Genomic DNA, 18567 nt, shown 5'->3' with positions numbered 1-18567 from the left:
TGGAAAAAGAGGAAAAGGAGCATAGATAAAGTGGTCTGGTACATTCTTCCTTCATGCTGGAGGGCTCTTCTCTGCAGTTCAGCATAGACAGCAGAGACAATGGTCTTTTTAAAGAGCATCATCACGTTTCTTTCAACCGCTTAGAAAAATTCAAATTTAAGAGTTACACAGCTTCTTTCATAAGAGAAAAGGATTTCCTGAATGCTGAATTTATATAGGAATCAGGAGCAAATATGCAGATCCTGGTCATTAAATACATTGGTTTCAAACAGCTTTCTCAATAGACAAGAAGACCACAAGACATCCATAAACAGGCACTGCAGACGCACACATGCTTTTTCCTATACTAAAAGCCAAATCTAACAGTTGGAAACTGAGCATTACACAGTGGAGAATGAGAGATTATCTTTGTAAAGATACCAGCAGCATATTCTACTTGCATCAAGTAGGCACCAAGTTCTGCATTTTAAAAGGTGTAAGTACCTTCAAGTGAGGTTCAGCTAAAATGCCAGTTACCATTACTATTTTGTCCTCCCAGAAGATGTTAGTGTATAGATCCCCATGCCCTTCTGTCAGCAACATCTCTTGTTGGTACTCTGCCACAATGGGGCTTGCGTGACAAGGCAATTTCTGCCTCTCATCTTCAACCCAGCGAAGTCATAAGAATGTAAAAATGGACAAAAGTTCATGAAATCCCATCAACAAAAGATGCCTGGAAAAGCCTAACACCAAGTAAAACAAGTAATTAGCAGCACTTCCTTACAATGCTCTTTACTTGCAGTAATCCATTTCAGTACCAGAGCCCATCACAGTATCTGTGTAGATGTCACTGGGGTCTTTCTACCAGCAATTTCTCCAAATCCCTTCAAAAGCTGATGTAAAGTCATAGCATCCTTTACATCCACTGAGAAGGAGTTCCACAGCCTTTTGTTCAGTATCTAAATAAGTACTTTTGTCTGGTTTTGAAACCCTTACCTGGCTAGAAACACCCATCTGATGTCCCTTAACTGTTGCACTAGACAAATGAACAGCCATTTTCTCTTCACCCTCTCTTACGTTCATATTGGATGGCACTGTTATACTTATCCTCACTTCTCTCTTACCCAAGACAAAAAGATCAAACAGTACTAGTTTATTTAATGTTCCTCATATGGAAACTATTACATACCTTTACACCATTCCTGACTCCTCTCATAGTGTCTTCTCCATTCCACAGACACAATCTTCCCACCAAGATGTTCAAGCTCAAAGAGTTCAGACAAACATAAAAATAGTTTTGGACACAATGTGAACATCTGCAAGATGTTTTGTGATCCATTTTTCAAATGACTCACAGAAGCTCAGAGACAATCACTGTGTATACCACACAAATTTACATAAACTCCAATCTTCAGTCTGTGCTTAAAAGATCAAAATTATGTCTAAACTATTTGCCATTTCCAATACCTGAGTAATAACCAGAGATGACATGTCTTTTAATGATATGCCTCAGTACTGGATCTAATAATTTTCAGCGCTTAATAGTATACAGATATAATTTCACCAAGTAGCTTTTTAAACACAGATATTTGGGGATTCTAAATGCCAGCAGTCCTTACATAATGAGTCCTTCTCTTTCTGCTTTGCATATACAAAAAAAAAAAAAAAAAAAAGGCAGGAAGAGTGGCAAAAAATCAAATGACTGGATCTGATTCTTTCCTTTACTGAAGCATGCCAGGAAAACCTGTATAACTTAGCTTGCAAGTAAGAATTAAAAAGCATAGAGCATTGTTCTTGTTTTCTGATACTAAAATGATGTAATTGCCACAGTTCTTTCTCCAGGTTTCAAAGGAGCTGAGGAGACAACGGAAATTAAACCATATGAGCAATAAAAGCACCCATTGTTGTTTCATTGCCTGCAGAGTTTTTCTCACTTTAAGTGTCTGTCTTACATATTTTTTCAGTAATTTGTTACTAACTTAAATATTTGTGCTAAATCTCACAAGTTTTAGATGGGACCAAATAACTCTTTGAAACTGCTCTACTGTAAAGGGCAAGAACAAGTTATGAGGCTGCTCACCAACTGGTTTACCTCAAGAGAGCTCAGAATTTAACAGTAACACAGGTTCTATATCATGAAGGTTCCTGAAGCCACACAACATAAATCCTGATGACTTAAGCTCCTGTACACTATGCAACTAAAGCTGAATTTAAAAGAAGGATCACCTTTAAAGAAAGTTATGCACTGCTTGTACAATGTCATGTCATTTTCAGGCTTAAACACTCCTTTGTTCCTGAAAGAGCAAGACAGGTGCCAGCAATAAGAGGAAGAGTTCATGAAACAACATTAGTAAGAATTATGCTTAAGCTCTAAGAGACTTGAAAGCAATACAGTAAACACAAAGCATGCCCGGAACGAGCAGGCCCAATCTAAAGCAGCAGACCATGTGACTGTCTTAAATGATAAAGCTTTACTTTTCCCTTTAAATAGAGTTGCTCTTGCAGCAGATTAGTCTAAGACATAAACCCTAAACAATGACCCCCCTAGACACTATTTCAGGCACTTGGAAAAAGCAAAAGAATTTTCCTGCCTGGAAGTAGAAGGGCAAATCTATGAGAAAGAAAAATAAATACTTCCACAGCACGTAGCACTATTGATCCACAGCATGTAATACATTCCCAGCCTATTATCATTCACATAAATAAAGCTCATCTACAACACTTTGTGGATCTCAAGACAGCTCCATCCACAACAGTTTCCTCACCATTCTTTTTCTGCTTGTTGTTTACTCTTTGCTGTCTGTCTTCTAGGTAAATTCTAGAGAAACAGACACAAGGATGACTTACAAGTAACAAGAATTTTGCAAGCAAGAAGAAAAATGTCAGCACTAACAGTTTTCATCCACTAAGCAATAACTTGAATAAATCCTAAGCCTGTTTGCCAAACATAAAGAAACAGATGGCAAAACAAATCAAGACAACAGTGTGGAAATTCTGTAGAGGACAACAAAACTGATGGATGTCTCAAGCAAATAAACCACCAAGAACTTTACATACATTACTGATGGGTGCTATGAACTTAAAGAATTAAAAAACCTCCAAGCTTCCACATTTACTTCACTGTACAAATAGGAATTTTACTTCCACTGGTTAACTGCGGAATCTTTTTAAAATAGTGCAAGGGCTCCCTCTCCTGACATCACTTTGAACAGCCTGTGCGTGTCAGGGTACATTTTGAAAACAGCTGACGGGAAACAGTTATCATATATTTGAGCCAGGTTTTTTTAAGAAAGCTGAAAGTCTTTTAATCTTAAAGGAAAATGAACTTCAATCCAAGAAACTGGTAATTATTATGAGAGGACTGTTTTTAATCTTATAAGCAGTATTTCAAAATAATGCACATTTTGACTGTGTAACTTTGAGAGGAAACTGCCTAAAACAAGAACCAAACACAACCTAAGACAGACATGAAAGCATTTAACAGATTAATAGATAAGGTGAGCTCTGTCCAGAATCAGAATTTAAAATAACAAATGTTACTTTATAATTTCGCAAGCACAGACCAATTGACCTATTGAAGTAATTATCTGAATACAGTAAACAAATCATTAAAATAGACACCATCAGACTCAGCTCCCTTTTAAATCAGACCACAGAATTCTTGGTTCAGAATGCACTAGAAGTCAACAGTACCCAAGAATATACACAGATATTTGAGGATCATAAACTCTGTAGTACTTGTGATTATTTCTCCCTTTGTTGAGCTGCTGCCCCTCCCTTTTGGGCTGATTACTCAAGCCAGCTTTTCTTTCAACCAACCCTCTCAACTTTTGCTGAGCAAACATAATCTGAAACAGTTCCCCTGCTCCCTCAAAACCATAAGATAAACAAGAAAATACACGAGCCAGTGGTAAGCCATTAATTGTTAACTCCCAAACATAGTCACTTCAAAAGCCTCACTGCACTACAGCTAGTATATTTAGGTCATTTCCACAGAGGATCTCAGCTTTTCACTCAATAGCTGCTCACTTAAGCAGACTGTGAATAGTCTTTGACAGCAGATGCCTTGTTAATTTACAAAACTGGAAGAGTTCACATATCTCTTCATAATATAAAAGATGTTTACATCTCTTTACAAAACGTATCCCCCTCTGTATATTCTGTTCACAAAACTTAATATATTCAATAAAGCCAGGGTAAGATTTTGCTCCTGTGGTCTACAAGGAGCCACTGTCTTGTAGTGCTTCGCTGTTCCTTATTTAATATGTATGGCTACATGCTTTTCACCTTGGTCCAAAAATCTGTATCTTGAAACAGGTCTCCTCACTTCTGGGAACCTCACATGTCAGGATGTACATTAATAATAGTCCAACTTGCATTTATCACTTACTATTTGTTTTTCTTCTTTCAGGAAGGTAACATGAAGTCATGAAAACCACACCAACCTTTCAAAGGCTCTAAAGTTGAAATTCATCATCTCAGTATACAGAAAAAATTTACTGCTAGACCAGCAAAACACAGACTATACACATACCACTGCAACACAAAAGTTTTTTTAAAAAAGGGAAAAAAGAGCATCACTTTAAAAAAAAAAAAAAGACAAAAAAAATCACACTGAAAATATTAATACAATTTCTTAGTAAGTCTGGTTTTCGTAAAGGCATTTCTCACCCTGCCTTCAGTAACCTTAGGTGTTACTGCAGCACTCAAATTATCTGCTTGAGATTTAAAATTAATCCAGTTTATAAAGCTTAATTATCATTTCAACTGAAGTTACCAGCCAAATAAACATCCACATAGGTGACTGCAAAACCTTTACCCTTGAAAAGGGAAATAAAGCCAAAAGCATTGAGATGTATAGACAAAGCAGTCACTTTTATTTTATTTTTCTTCCTATTTCAAGTCAACTGGGTTTACCTTCTCACAGAAGTCGTTGAGAGCAGTGAAGTCCCATTTCTTGGCATAAGCAATGTTGTACCTCAATATAGCCTCCTGGGGAAAGAGCATAGCAAAATAAAGCTTAGACATACTTATTAAGAGAAGAAAACAGATTTTATGGAATTTCCTTAGTGAAGGAACAGTACCATCTAGTGGCTAAAACCTGTCACAGAGCCTACCAAAATCCATAGATCTAGATTACTACGGTGCAACTCCGTAATACTGAATCCTGTTACTTTAGGTTTAGCATTGAATAAGCTTTAGTCTACGGGTTATTCCTCCTAGCACAAAACAGGACAAGGCATGCTTGGATCTGCCTACAACATACAGCGTGAATATTCCTCACCCTGTGCTCACAGTCTTTAAAAATACCAAAAAGCATTCCTCAGCAAGACGGCAGGTGTTTTACCAATTTAAGAGCTTAAAGAATTCGAACAACAAATTAAATAGACCCTGTAGAACAACAATCACCCTAAAAAAAAGTATTCATTTAAAGTTTATCTGTAGCTTTTGCATCCTCCTCCTTCCCTGCCTTTCAGGTATAATCTAAATTATATTATTCTCCACAAAAAACATTATAGCAATTCTAAGCTGCTCCAAATCACAATTCATTAAAAACCAATAAGAACTATAAGGGTTTTAAAAAGAGCATTAATCTCCATGATTTACAGATTTTTGTCAGCAGCTTGAATTGTTGCAGTTTTAGTGATGTCAACAGTTAATGTCTCAAACTCTCGCACCTGTGCATCGCCCTACCATCTGGTTATAGAAAAATCCTACATGCTATGTCTACCACAAACTATTAGATACTGCTGGACAAATAATTTTATGTAGATTTATAAAAGACAATTTGTTTTAAAAATAACAAATATATTCAGTGGTTATCACTTGAGACTCATTAAGACATTTAATTCATTAGAGAATACCTTGAACAGCATGATATTTTTTTAATTCATTTTTGTAAGTGACTCAACAAACAGGACTGAGCCAGAATCACTAATAGTACACAGAGAACCTGAATGTACTTATATGTATATAGACTTGATTTCAAATTGAACAGCTTACCTTCAAATCATGTGAGCAAGTAAACTTGTTAAGTAAGGCAGTTTGGATTAGTTCCCATCGACTTCCAGCAGTTCTATCGCCATTCTTTAAAACAAAAGCCCAAAACAAAGTCAGATGAAGTTATTCAAAACAGAAAGCCATATTTACTAATAATTATCTTCTCTGACAGTTTTTTAAATAAAGTTTGCTCTATTTGTGAAGGTCTTTAAACCACATTTCAGTAACTGTAAAGAACTTCTGCAACTTCTAGTCCGCTGAATTTTACTTTTTAACTGAAGAAGTCACAAAATCATGAAGAGCCTTTCACATATGCAGCAGTCTTCCTCATGCATTCTCAACAACAAATAATGTTCTCTATATTCTTTCTGAAAAAAAGTGGATTTTGCAGACAAAACATGATCACAGTTATAAAATCTACAACTCAAAAAAATATAAACTGGACTTTGTAAAAACATAAGATAATAATAATAAGGGCACAGATTATAAAAGCATATAGCTGTGGCTGACTCTTCTACCTACCCAAATTTAAGACTTGTACTTTCTGTGATATTTTTCTTCAACACGAAAGTCTTATTGCCCATTGCAAGCAATAATGACATTTCTTATTAGACTACCACAAGGGAAGAGACAACTCTTCTTGCTCAACTGGCAACAACAAAAATCTTATCAGCACTTTCTCTCTGAAACATCAACTAAATTCAATTTATAGTGTATCTGTAAAATAGATAAATTAAAAGACTGAGAGTATTTCCTAGAGGCTATAAAAATTCTGTGTTCCAGATTCAAGTATCAATAATCATTATACAGCCTTCGCTACAGGACACACTGATTTTACTCACCACAGTGTAAAGTTTTTCAGTTTGTATGTTTAAGTAAGCCTCAAGCAGTGACAAGAAATACCACATCAACAAGCCACACAAGGTCAACTCTAAGCTCTCCATCACTGTTTTAGCAGAACAGCAGGTACACCTCACTATCAGCAATACCTGACAGATTATTATAATCAAAACGTGGTTACAAATTCATTGACATCTGTTGGTATTCCAGATTGCTTCACACACAATTTATATAACATATAAATAGCAAAGTATAGAAATATATAAATGGAGTATAAATTTATACTCCCAAGTAGATATAAATATGTACATCATCAAATCAAGGGCTGGGCAAAATAACTAGGAAAAAAAAACCCCAGAACAAACCAAGAATAATAACAAAACAACCACCACGAAGTCTTCTGCTCTGCCTGAAGCATTATAACCCAGAATCCAGCTTTCCACACCAGGTATGTTCATCTCCTTGATTTTCCAATTCTATACACACAGTTTGCCAACTGAACAAATGCAGTGAACTGAAAACTCACCTATATGTGAACAAACTTACTTGATTACACAATTGTAAATACTTCATCTTACCTCATCCTCTACAGGGTAAAAATTCTGTTCTGAGCAGGGCATTTTAACATGTTTGTTGTCCCACAGATCTTTGTAGTGAGTTGGAAAAGGTTTAGGCACCTCTCCCTCCCTCAGAAGATCTACCTGCAACAAAGGAGGGGCGGGGGAGCTCACTTCTTAAGTTTTGAAACAAAAGAAATAAAAAGTAAACAAAAACGTAAGTAGAAAAGCTCTCCTCTACAATTCTTTCTGAAAAGGGGAAAGCTACAAACTGACCAATTAGAAAATCTGTTACACTTGGTGAAAAGAATACCACCTTATCATTTGACCTCTTGAAACACACTGAAATAAAGGTGATATATGTAATTATTTTATGTCCAATTATCAGCTAGATTTCCTCAACTATGAATTTAAGTATCTACATGGTTTCATCCAAATATTTTCAAAAAGTAGTTTAAAACATAACTATAGTCATATGCAGAAATAACATTCTTTAGCTAACACTGAAGAGGATGAGAAATCCTTCTAGATATAGCAGTATTTCAAGTGTACTCCACAGAATACCAGAAACGTAAAAATAAATAACATGACGGTCTTACAGACTAAATCTGCTATACAGTCTTCCAGCAGCATGGATTCTCTCAGAACTTGCATTTAAACTTAATGTGCTTTTCTTTTGTTTGGGATTTATCTGTGACTCTATAGGTTTCTGCTCACATGCTTTATTTCAACAATAATCTGACTGCATGCTACTCCAAAATATTAAAGTCAAGTATATCAGATCTGATCTAAAATGTAGTGGTAAAATTAATAGAAAATCTTTCATTGTCTTTTTCATATCTCAAATACCTTGAAACTTCCATGTATCTTGAACCCAAAACAGAATATTAAAATGAGAATGTAACATGACAACATTGAAGACGTATTTAAATTCCCACAGTTTACAACTCACGCAAGGAAGTACACGCACTCTTATGCAAAAGAAAAATACTTATCCCTAACAAGCCAGAGGCAGTGAAACCATAATTACATTTCTTCTAGATCTTAATATCCTAAATCCCATGCATCAGAAAAGCCAGTTTTTAGGAAAATCAGCCAGTCTGCTTGCAAGGAATGGCATAGATTGATTTCCACAACCTGCTAATACTACCAGACTAACATTTGGTGTTTCATATTACAGAACAATTCAGTAAGAAATTTGATTTCAAGTAATACACTGAATGATCGTACTCGGACTGTTACTGTATGATTGGCTGAGGGCCGCAGATGTGGCAGACGAGTTCCACACATAGGCATTCTTCTCATGTCTTCAATCGGTGTCCCAAACCATTTCTTATTAGTTGGAAGAAGAGGTGGCACATATTTAGGAATCTTCCTTCCTGACTTCAGGGGCTCAAATTCACACTTTTCTTTCCTGTTGTTAAATAAAGTATGTTAAAAAATTTTATTTCCACTGAAAAAAAACTGGTAGGCAAACACACAAATTTCCATTCCAGAGTTATAACAGTTTATTTGCTAGCCTTTGCTGTGACCCCAGGCCAAAGCATTACCTGGGGACAGGAGACAGGCTCATTGGTCTGCATTTGTCAGGATACCTTCTGCAGCCCCTTTTCAACTGCTAGAAAACACACCTGCATACACAGATGCACATATTCCATCTTCAAACTAAAAAAATCCAAAACAAAAAAACCAACCAAAAAAGAATTCCAACTTCTTAACCACTCTTTCTCACTAGGATTTTATTTTTCACACCAGGCATACAATACTTGCAATGGAAGCAGAAACTGAAAAGCAATCCAAAAAACATTTGCAAAATTCAAATATATGCAAGAGCAGATGAATTAATCTAATCCTCTTTAGTGATTAAAGGTATTTGGTATACCTGACATGATATGGGGAAGAAAAATCTCATCTGCTGTATGTCTGATGTAATATACCACATTTCTCATGCAAGACAAAGCTCTCAGAGTGAAATGCAAAACAAGTTAAAAGCCTATGCTTTGAGGTACTGTTTTGACCTCTAAATTCCCTTTAGCAAACTTACTCCACCCTTGGATAAAGATGTTGTCCAACCTGTTTGGTCTATGCATATGTTAGTATCTTCAGACGTGGACAGTAACTCCAGCCTGGCTGATCACATGCAAACGGTGACACATAGCCTGACACCGGGTACAGGCCCAAGTGCTCATCTGAGAGCCAAAGGATAATTTTGGCATAGCACTAGTGATGACTGAAACGTGTTTGATACTCTACTGCTTCTTTCTCAACAAGTTAAGAACGGAGACACACTACTGCCTGCTGTAGACCTGGTCTAACGAAAATCAGGACAAAAGCTTTAACATTTTCTAATTGCCCTCTTAAGCACTGTAGGGAGTACCACTATTTCATCTGGCACTGAGGTTTATAACCTTCAGATCATCTTATTTTAGGACCCAAAAAGGAAAACTGTAATCTCTCTACAGCCTCATACTCTACCTCTGTAAAGCACTTCTAGGATTCCCATCTAGCTATACAGCAAAACTTTTGCATGAGTTTCCCTTCTCAAACATGGATTTATCGTAACACACAATGCTCTAGCACTGACAAATATAAACCTCAACCTTTGCTGCTCTGCTACAACAGCAATTCATTTAAATTAGTGAAAAGAGTAAATCCATTGTTTTTGACTTTATGACTCACTTTTCCAAACTTTTGTTAGCAAATTCTTCATCCGTTCATTTTTTCCTAGGAACGACCTTCTTTTGTTTTCCAACAACTCCACTACCAGCCTACTCATCTCTTAAGATTTCTCAAACATAAGCTCCCACCATGAGTTAGCCACCCTCTGTCACCCTCTTCATTTCCTTGAACAGTATGGTTTGTGCTGTTCTTTGCAGAAAGGATCTTCCAGTAAAGATGTGCAAAACTACTTTCTTGCCCTATTTTAGGTCTACTAAGATAATTGCTTGTTGGATCTAAATTATCTTAAGGTCCTTTCCAACCCTAATTATTCTATGACTCTATAACACACAGAGTTCACTTGTTTCTGCTTACTCCTCTACTGTTTATTCACTTCCTCCTGCTTACTCCTCTACTGTTTATTCACTTCCTCAGCTCCCATTGAAATCTGAGTTGTTCAGAGCAGAGATTATCCTTCTGTCTTTGCACAACACCTAGCATGTGAAGTCTGGGTCGTGCTCAGGGCTTCCATTTCCATTGCTGTTCATTTCACGTAGCACTGATGCTTTAATAAACTAGATTCAGTATTTTTGACACATGAAACTTAAAAAACCACAAGGAAAACGTTGGTCTCCTCAGGTATTCTGAATGAAGTAATGAATGCCAGAGATACACTCCATTAAGCATTCCTGTACTACCAGTCTCTTTCAAGTATTAAAAAACCTCATGGTCTTAAATCATTTCTTTATTAAAAGCAAATAACTTCCTACAGTGTCTTTAATTCCCAATTTTAACAGATCTCTAATGATTAAAAAAAAAATTTAAAAAAAAAAAAAAAGGCACTGGACAAAGATACCCTTAAAAAACAATACACAAGTAGTCCCACTAAAAATAAGTTATTTCAAGCTTGCATCAAAGCTTTCTTTGTGTATTAACACACATTTTTGCAAAATGCTCCAAATTCTGAAGAATGAAAAAAACAGATGAAGAGGCAGACAGAACACTACCTTTTCTCTTCAACTTTAGGTATCCTCATGAAGTGAGAGGTGATTTTGGAATCCCTCCTCACACTCTGCTTTGCACCTTTGAGTTCTGATGATGGAGCAGGAGAGATCCCAGGTGACTTTGTATGCAGACCATCCTCTTTAACAGAATTATCTATCTCCTCAAAACTTTCGCAGCCTTTGGCAGAAAAACGTGATTTTCTTGACTCCAGTTCAGCATTCCCATATTGAATTCTAAAAGATTTGTTTATGGATTTTGACATATTAATTTCCTCTCGATCATCAAGAAATGGACTGGTTTCTTCATCAGCCTCTGATCCATGACAGCTATTTTTGGAATTATCCACATCCATCGGTGACTCTGGTTCACTTTCTTTCTCAAAAGCAGGTGAATCCCCTGAACTGCTCTGACATTTGCTCAGTTTCCCAGGACCCCCAAGGTCAGATATACAAGCATCACAACCAGTATCTGAAAGTGGGCTTTCTGGAATTACATATTCTTCTTGTTCACCCATTAAACAGACAGAATCACAAGTCTTTAGCTTCTGTGAATTGCATGAAGACACTTGTCCATCTGTCTTGGTGTCTTTTGAAGGAAGTTTTGTATTTCCCATTTTCAAAGACCGGCCAGACGATGATTCCCTCTGAGTACAATTATCACTGCTCTCCTCACAGCCTCTCTGAGCCTGCTTGACAGTTTTGTGCATCTGATCAATGTTTGCATTTTTAAAAAGGTCTCCAGACTGCATCCCCTTCACAGGCTCTGTGTCCAAGACTGGATCTTTGTCCTCAGCCTCCCAGCTATACATGCTGTCTGTTTGAGGCAAATTTACATGCTTTGCACCAACTTCGACAGATATTTTTGAATAATTTTGCTGACAAATATTCTCTAGCTTTTTCACATCATGCTCACAAAAGTTCTCTTTTTTAATGGAAGTCATCTTGGAATTTGCTTCAGTATTGTTACTAATTTTGCTGTGTAAGCTGTGAAAGACAAGTAAAAGAATTAAATGCCTTATCTCCAAATGGAATTCCTGTACATATACCTATTATATTACTATAAACATACAATAAAAACTGCATAATTTTACTCATTATACTATGTGAGCACTACTAGGATCAACAAGTTTTACTTCACTGGGGAATGCAGCTCAGTAACAACCTATTTCTGTTTAAAAGCTCCAAAGGATGATGAATCAGTTGTTTACCTTAAATATATGTTCCAGTAACTCCTTATCCTTATTTTAAAATCTAAACAGTATTAAGCTATTATTTAGTTATTTTCTTCAGACAAAAAATTAGAAGTCATGATAAAGTACTCCTTAGCTTTCATTTTAATCAGTTAAATACAATGAGCAAGGAAATCAACAGTTTTGTAGCCATTCCCTCAGAGCTACAAATTCATCGTTTAGAAGAGCAGGACACAGTAGTCTATAGTCTCAAAACCATCCTATTATTTCCTTATTTTAATAAGCTGCCCCTGACTTCAAAAATATTCACAATACAAAATGGTCCTAATGGTTGCACAGGGAAATTAAGTGAGTTTTGCATGAGCAGACAAAACTTTTCAAGACAACATTAGAAAGTCATTTCATACCTGCTAATTTTTGTGTCAGTGTAGTGATGAAAATATTTAGATGCCATATGAATATTAAAAAACACCCTGACTAATCTTGGTGAATATATCACTTTGTCAATACCTTTTTCTGAATGTATATTGTGACAATATTTTATATAAACAGTGCAAGCTAAGCATGCTAAAAACTCTGCATATCTGGTCACTGCCCAGATTCACATGCCTACTAGATAGGAAAATATGCAATTATTACACAATCTTAAATTCAGCAACTGAACATCTTAATAGATTCCTGAAGGCACTAATTGCCTCCTTGAATGGTAACAGATTCTCTTCTAAAAGAGTGCCCTGGATAAAGAGATAGCATTCACAACTTTACCACTACAGAACAAAAAGAAAACAAACAATAAAGAGGCTTGGAGCAACAGATGATAGCTTGGAACTTCATCCACAAGAAGATTACTTAAAAACAAAACAATTTTAGAGGGGCTTATGTTATGATAATTTAAATCCCCATGTATGCATATGCTACTGCACTGAAGATTTTGATGAACAAAAATGAGTTATGCTACTGTGGCCATCTCAGTAAGTGACTGTTAAAAGGTATTGACAACACCAAATCTAACAGTGTTCAAATTCAGATGAATTGTAGCCACCACGTCAAGGGAGGTGATTTTCCTTCTCTACTCCACTCTCATGAGACCCCACCTGGAGTACTGCATCCAGATCTGGGGCCTCTAACACAATAGCAACATGGGCCTGTCGGAGGGAGTCCAGAAAAGGACCACAAAGATGTTCAGAGGGCAGGAGCACCTCTTCTGTAGAGACAGGCTGAGAGTTGGGCTTGTTGAGCATGGAGAAGAAAAGGCTCTGGGGAGACTTTAGAGCAGCCTTCAATTTCCTGATGGAGGCCTAAAAGAAAGCTGAATAGGGACTTTTTACAAGGACATGCAGTGACAGCACAGGGGGAATTGGCTTTAAATTAGAAGAGAGCAGATTTAGATTAGCTATTAGGAAGGAATTCTTTCCTCTGAGGGTGGTGAGGTACTGGAACAGGTTGCCCAGAGAAGTTGTGAATGCCTCATCCCTGGAAGTGTTTGAGACTGGGTTGTATGGGGATTTGAGCAGCCTGTTCCAGTGGAAGGTGTCTCTGTCCATGGCAGGGGGGTTGGAACTAGATAATCTTTAAGATCCCTTCCAACCCAAGCCAATCTGCAATTCTATGACAATTTAAAATTGTGATACTAACTTCAATAGAGAGGCACATGAAATGCTTACATGACTAACCTGCTACTTGAAATTGACTAGGCTGTAATCTGCCAGGAAGGCTGAGGAGGGCATATAAAAGGAATACCCTCTATAGAGCATCTTAAAAAAATAATAAAACCAAAAACATTCCCTCCTTAAGCACCCTCTTAACATCTTTGCTTTTCTGCAACCTGTAAGCTGGTACCTCAGTCCTGTGTATTAATTATTGTCACAAGTTTTCCCAGCTATTTTAGCACTGCTACAGATTTCAGTTTCTATTTATTTACAAACATCAGTGAAAAATAAACCAGTACATTTACAATTGTAATTACAGAAAAATATGTTACTCCTCTGCACCACATAGTTAAACTCTTAGAAGTTTAACTTTAATGCTACCTTGCAAATATTTTTCCTGACGGGCTACATGAGCAGAAGATACCAAACTTGACCTGGTGCTGTTCAACAGCAAAACTTTCATAACATCCTTCACAAAATAACCTTAAGACACATGTGAGCACCTGTAAATTCTGGTCCAAACTAAGTCAAGCTGCACATGCTTATACGACAATCACAGTCCAATGAGATGAACCAAACCAGACTTTTTTCCGTAAATTAACAGAACTGTGAGTTAAATACAAGACCATCATCCAAAATCTAATTGTTATTATCCTACATTAAACATAAATAAAAGCAGAATTGTTGACTAAAGGACACAGCTAACTGGTTGACTGTCACGGGATGCAGCAGTTGCCTTCCCTCACTACAGGTTCAAATCTTTTTCTTCGCAGGAGCAGCAGTATTTATTCACCTAAACAGTGAGGTGTTTCAGGAAGCTAAGTCAACAATAAAGTTCCGGGGCTAGAGGGGAGGGACGGGCGACTAGTTAGCTCATTGTAGTGAAACTCTGTCAGTTATTTATATTCAAGATGTTGTGCCAAGGTAAGGAAAGCAGCATAAATGGGGTTGCTCTTTTCTTCAGTAGCTAGCTGTACCAACAACCGGCAATTTGAGTTCCCCACAGGCCTACTCAAACAACACAACTTTTGCATAGATATGCTGTTCATTTTACCTTTTGGACTCAGTTGTCTTGGGTCCTTTATTCTCCAACCAACTGGTAATTGTCCGCTGTTTACAAACTGAAAAAACCACAGTTCACTACATTATTATATGAAACATGATAAAACTGCAAAAAGGTTGCATATGAATAAGATAACTTGCACTTAATGAAGATAAAAACATCAAGTTCTCATTAACATCTCTACTATAGGGAACATCAAGGCACTAATACTATTAAAACTACACGTGATGCAATATTTAATTCACATCAGTCAGCAGCTATAGCTTCTGTAATAATCTTTATAAAAGCCAGGCTTGGTGTGTGGTGAGATTTTTTTAATCCAACATTTTTTTCAATATGGTTAAAAAAAAAAAAAAAAAAAACCAGTGAAAAACTAGTTTAAAGGAAAAAAAGGCAAACTGAACTTTCCAGCTCTCATTACCACCTTTAATCTTGCTGAATTTTGCAATGAAGAGGCAACATGACATAGCTTAAAACAAACAAACAAAAATCTAACAACTAAGCATCTTAGAAGGGCCAGCTGAGAACCTTATTTGTACGTAGCACACTGTGAAACATTGGGCTTAATATAAAGATTGTACACAATAGAAGCAACAAGTGCTGAGAAAAGGACTTTTTCTTTTCCCTTTCATTCATAAATTTGTGAAGTCTATCAACATTTTCTCCCCTAAATAGCAACAAAATGTGAAAGACACAACTTTCTCAGATTTACTGCCAATGACAGAGCTTCAGTGAATGTGGTTAGTCTTATTCCTCTGATGTTGCAGTTCAGACAAGCGTTCAATATGTTGAATGTTAGTTAGAGACTTGCGAGAAGGACAGGGAGAAAAAAAATCAAATCAGTTATTTCATAACTGGAAGGAAGTCTTCATTAGTACAAGAAGGGCTTTTTAGTTTTGGTGTTATGTAAAGGTGATTTTTAAAATTTGGCAACTTCAGTTCCCTTTCCAAAAGAAATTATGTACCTGCCACTGCTGACTGTGCAAGGTGTTTTCTCACTGCTTTCAAATGGGTAACAAAATGTGTAAACCCCCTAACTGTAACAATAGTTTTGCAAACTTAAAAACCAGTATAGCAGATCTGACTATTCTTATTAATGGTCACTATGGAAAGATTCAGCATTTTACTGCAAATGGAGGTTATGTAACTTGTAGCATGGATAGCATAGGCCATGGGCAACTTCAGAGACATTGTTTCATAAATGCTTCTCTACCATTCAAGGCCTTGAACCTTCCACAGCTGGTTACCAAGTATCCTCATCAACAGTTCAGAATTTCTAAAATGAAAAAGTAATCAACAGAAAATGTTTAAATCGTTTGAAGTTCTTTTGAAGCTGCACAAGCTACAGTGCACAACTGCCACCACGTGACTAGGTCACCAGGGAGTAATGCAAAGTGCATGTGGATTACAGGCACAAGGATACCTGTGCCATACTCAGCCATCTGAATTTTCAACAAACACTCAGCTTCATCTCACACAGACAAAACAACAACTTCATGGATTTTTATGAAAACATCTTTATTTCTAAAGATTTACTAAAATTGAAGTCTATTAGTCTGTTTACCAAATTTCACCCCCTTCTATTTGAAGTGTTAACACACATTGCCTAAAGAGGAAAGCAGCAGCCAGAAAAAAAATGAGGAGACATGTTAAAACATGGGACAAATAAATCTCTTCAAAGGTAGCTGACTACCTCTTCAGCTGTGAACTTGAAGGAATACTTACTCATTAGCACAACAAAAAGGAACGATAGCATCAGATGCAGAACCGAACTGAAATGGCTTTGGTCTGAATTTTAGCACCCAACTAGCCATTTAAGCTCTATAACCAACACACATCACTTTTGTTTAATGCTACTAACATATCTTTTTGCTACAAATAAGGTGGTAAAAACCTAAGAGGCAACAAAAAGACAACATCTGCTTACATTCAGAGTAAACAATAAATCCAGGCTCTGGCGTAATTTATTTTTTTTTCAAGTAGTCTCTAAACTTCTATTCAAGATTCCCCAAATCATTTCCATATGACAAACCATTCCTCAGGAACTGCCACTGAGGAAAACAACTGAATTTTTAAAAGATTCTTATTCATCACTCTGTAGGAGTACATACACTTTATGTGTAGATAACAACTTTACACTATTATCTATACAAAGTTGCACCTTCACTACAGGTTACTGAAGCTTAACGCATCAACCAAAGACCATAGCAAATCTGTTCGGGTTTTTTCCCTCCCTCCCTGAATTATTTTCTATTCCTGAAATAGGTACTGTATTGTGCATTAAAATTTTACACTGACAAGCTTAGTTCTAAATAAAAATAACTTAAAGAAGTCATGTGGGAACTTTCTACGCAGCACTGTTACACAGTAGGAGGAGCTCCACACACCACCTGCAGCGCTCTAGGTCTGCAGCCACATGCTCATGTGGGTTCCTGTCCTTATCCTTAAGTTCTCCCTGCCGTGATAGCCTGGCTGAACATCATTTCTCCTACAGCAAGTACTTGCACTCTCACATACGAAACACACTACCTTTAGCACCTCACACTTCACCTGGATGGTTTCACTGTCACTGACAGTTTTTAAAGAACCAGGCACAAAGCCAGGATAACGTCCTGTACCCAAAGCCGCCTCCAAAGGGAAGCAACGCGCACTGCCCCACACCACTGGGGTCGCGTACACGAGAAACGCTGGCACCGGGAAGCCAAGTTAGAGACGAATCGAAGGTCAGCTCCGGCGAGGTTACGTGCACCGGCACAAGCGGCCTCTCGCCATTAAACACTGCCCTCGCTCAAGCGTATCACGGGAACAGAAACACAGCAGAGATGCAGTGAACATCTAGGAAACACACAACGACTCGGCACTGCCCCTACTAGACCCGGCTCCTCCTCCCGCCGAGACCCAGGCGCGACCGCGGCTCACGCAGGCCCGGCGAGGGCCGCCAAGCAAGGCTCCGGCCAAGCTGAGGCAAGTTCAGCACTGCCCAGCCTTTCTGGGCAGAGCCATGCCATCCTCTGGGCACCCTGAAACCGCCCAAGCCGCGCAAGGAAGGGAGACGGACAGACACGGGCCTTCAGCGAGCCACCTTTCGCGCCCAGCCGCAGAGCTCACCTGTCCGCTGCCCCTGCCCCAGGGAGAGCGCAGCCCCGGCCAGTACAAACCTTTGTTCCCCACGGCGGTGGCGGTACTGCCGCCGCCGAAGCTACTGCCCCCGGGCCCCTCCTGACGGGGACCGAGCGAGGGCGGCAGCAGCCCTTCTCCCTGGAAGCCGCCGCCGGGGCTCGCGGTGCTCGGCCGGGCTCTCTTCCGAGGGGGGTCCCGCCCGCAGCCCGCACTCATCCTCGGCGGGCCCGCCTCCGCCCGCCCAGCCCGCCTTAGCCGCGCGGGCTCGCCAGCGGCCGTCGGGGCCAGGCGGCAGCCGCCCCCCGGGGACGGTGCGACGATGCGGCGGCAGCGACTCTACTCCTCCGCATCCTCCGGTCCACAGCACCGGGCTCGTCCCTCCAGCCTCCCCCTCGGCGGGAGGCGCAGAAGGAACGGCGGGGCCGGCACGGAGCCGCGTCCAGTACAAGGTGCCGGGGACTCTGCGGCCACACGCAGCAAAATGGCTCCCCGCCCACCTCACCCCTC

At 38.6% G+C, this 18567-nt stretch overlaps 1 protein-coding gene across 4 annotated transcripts in view; it reads right to left on the bottom strand.

The window, feature by feature from the left end:
- PARG (poly(ADP-ribose) glycohydrolase) overlaps positions 1–18528 on the bottom strand; it is a 75360-nt gene extending 56832 nt beyond the window's left edge. For 2 of the 4 annotated variants that reach the window (XM_080620406.1, XM_080620405.1), the window contains exons 1-7: positions 18099–18528; positions 14932–14998; positions 11042–12022; positions 8607–8790; positions 7398–7520; positions 5983–6066; positions 4897–4971 (exon numbers count right to left, since the gene is read on the bottom strand). In XM_080620406.1, the coding sequence (XP_080476532.1) occupies positions 4897–4971; positions 5983–6066; positions 7398–7520; positions 8607–8790; positions 11042–12022; positions 14932–14998; positions 18099–18276 (1692 nt within the window). In that variant the 5' untranslated portion in view covers positions 18277–18528. The other 2 variants (XM_080620407.1, XM_080620408.1) reach the window with 2 other exon arrangements.
- Between the last annotated feature and the right edge of the window lie 39 nt (positions 18529–18567).

This window comes from Psittacula echo, assembly GCF_963264785.1.
Source record: "Psittacula echo genome assembly, chromosome: 6".
Taxonomy (NCBI): domain Eukaryota; kingdom Metazoa; phylum Chordata; class Aves; order Psittaciformes; family Psittacidae; genus Psittacula; species Psittacula echo.
This window is presented reverse-complemented; position numbering and strand designations above follow the sequence as displayed.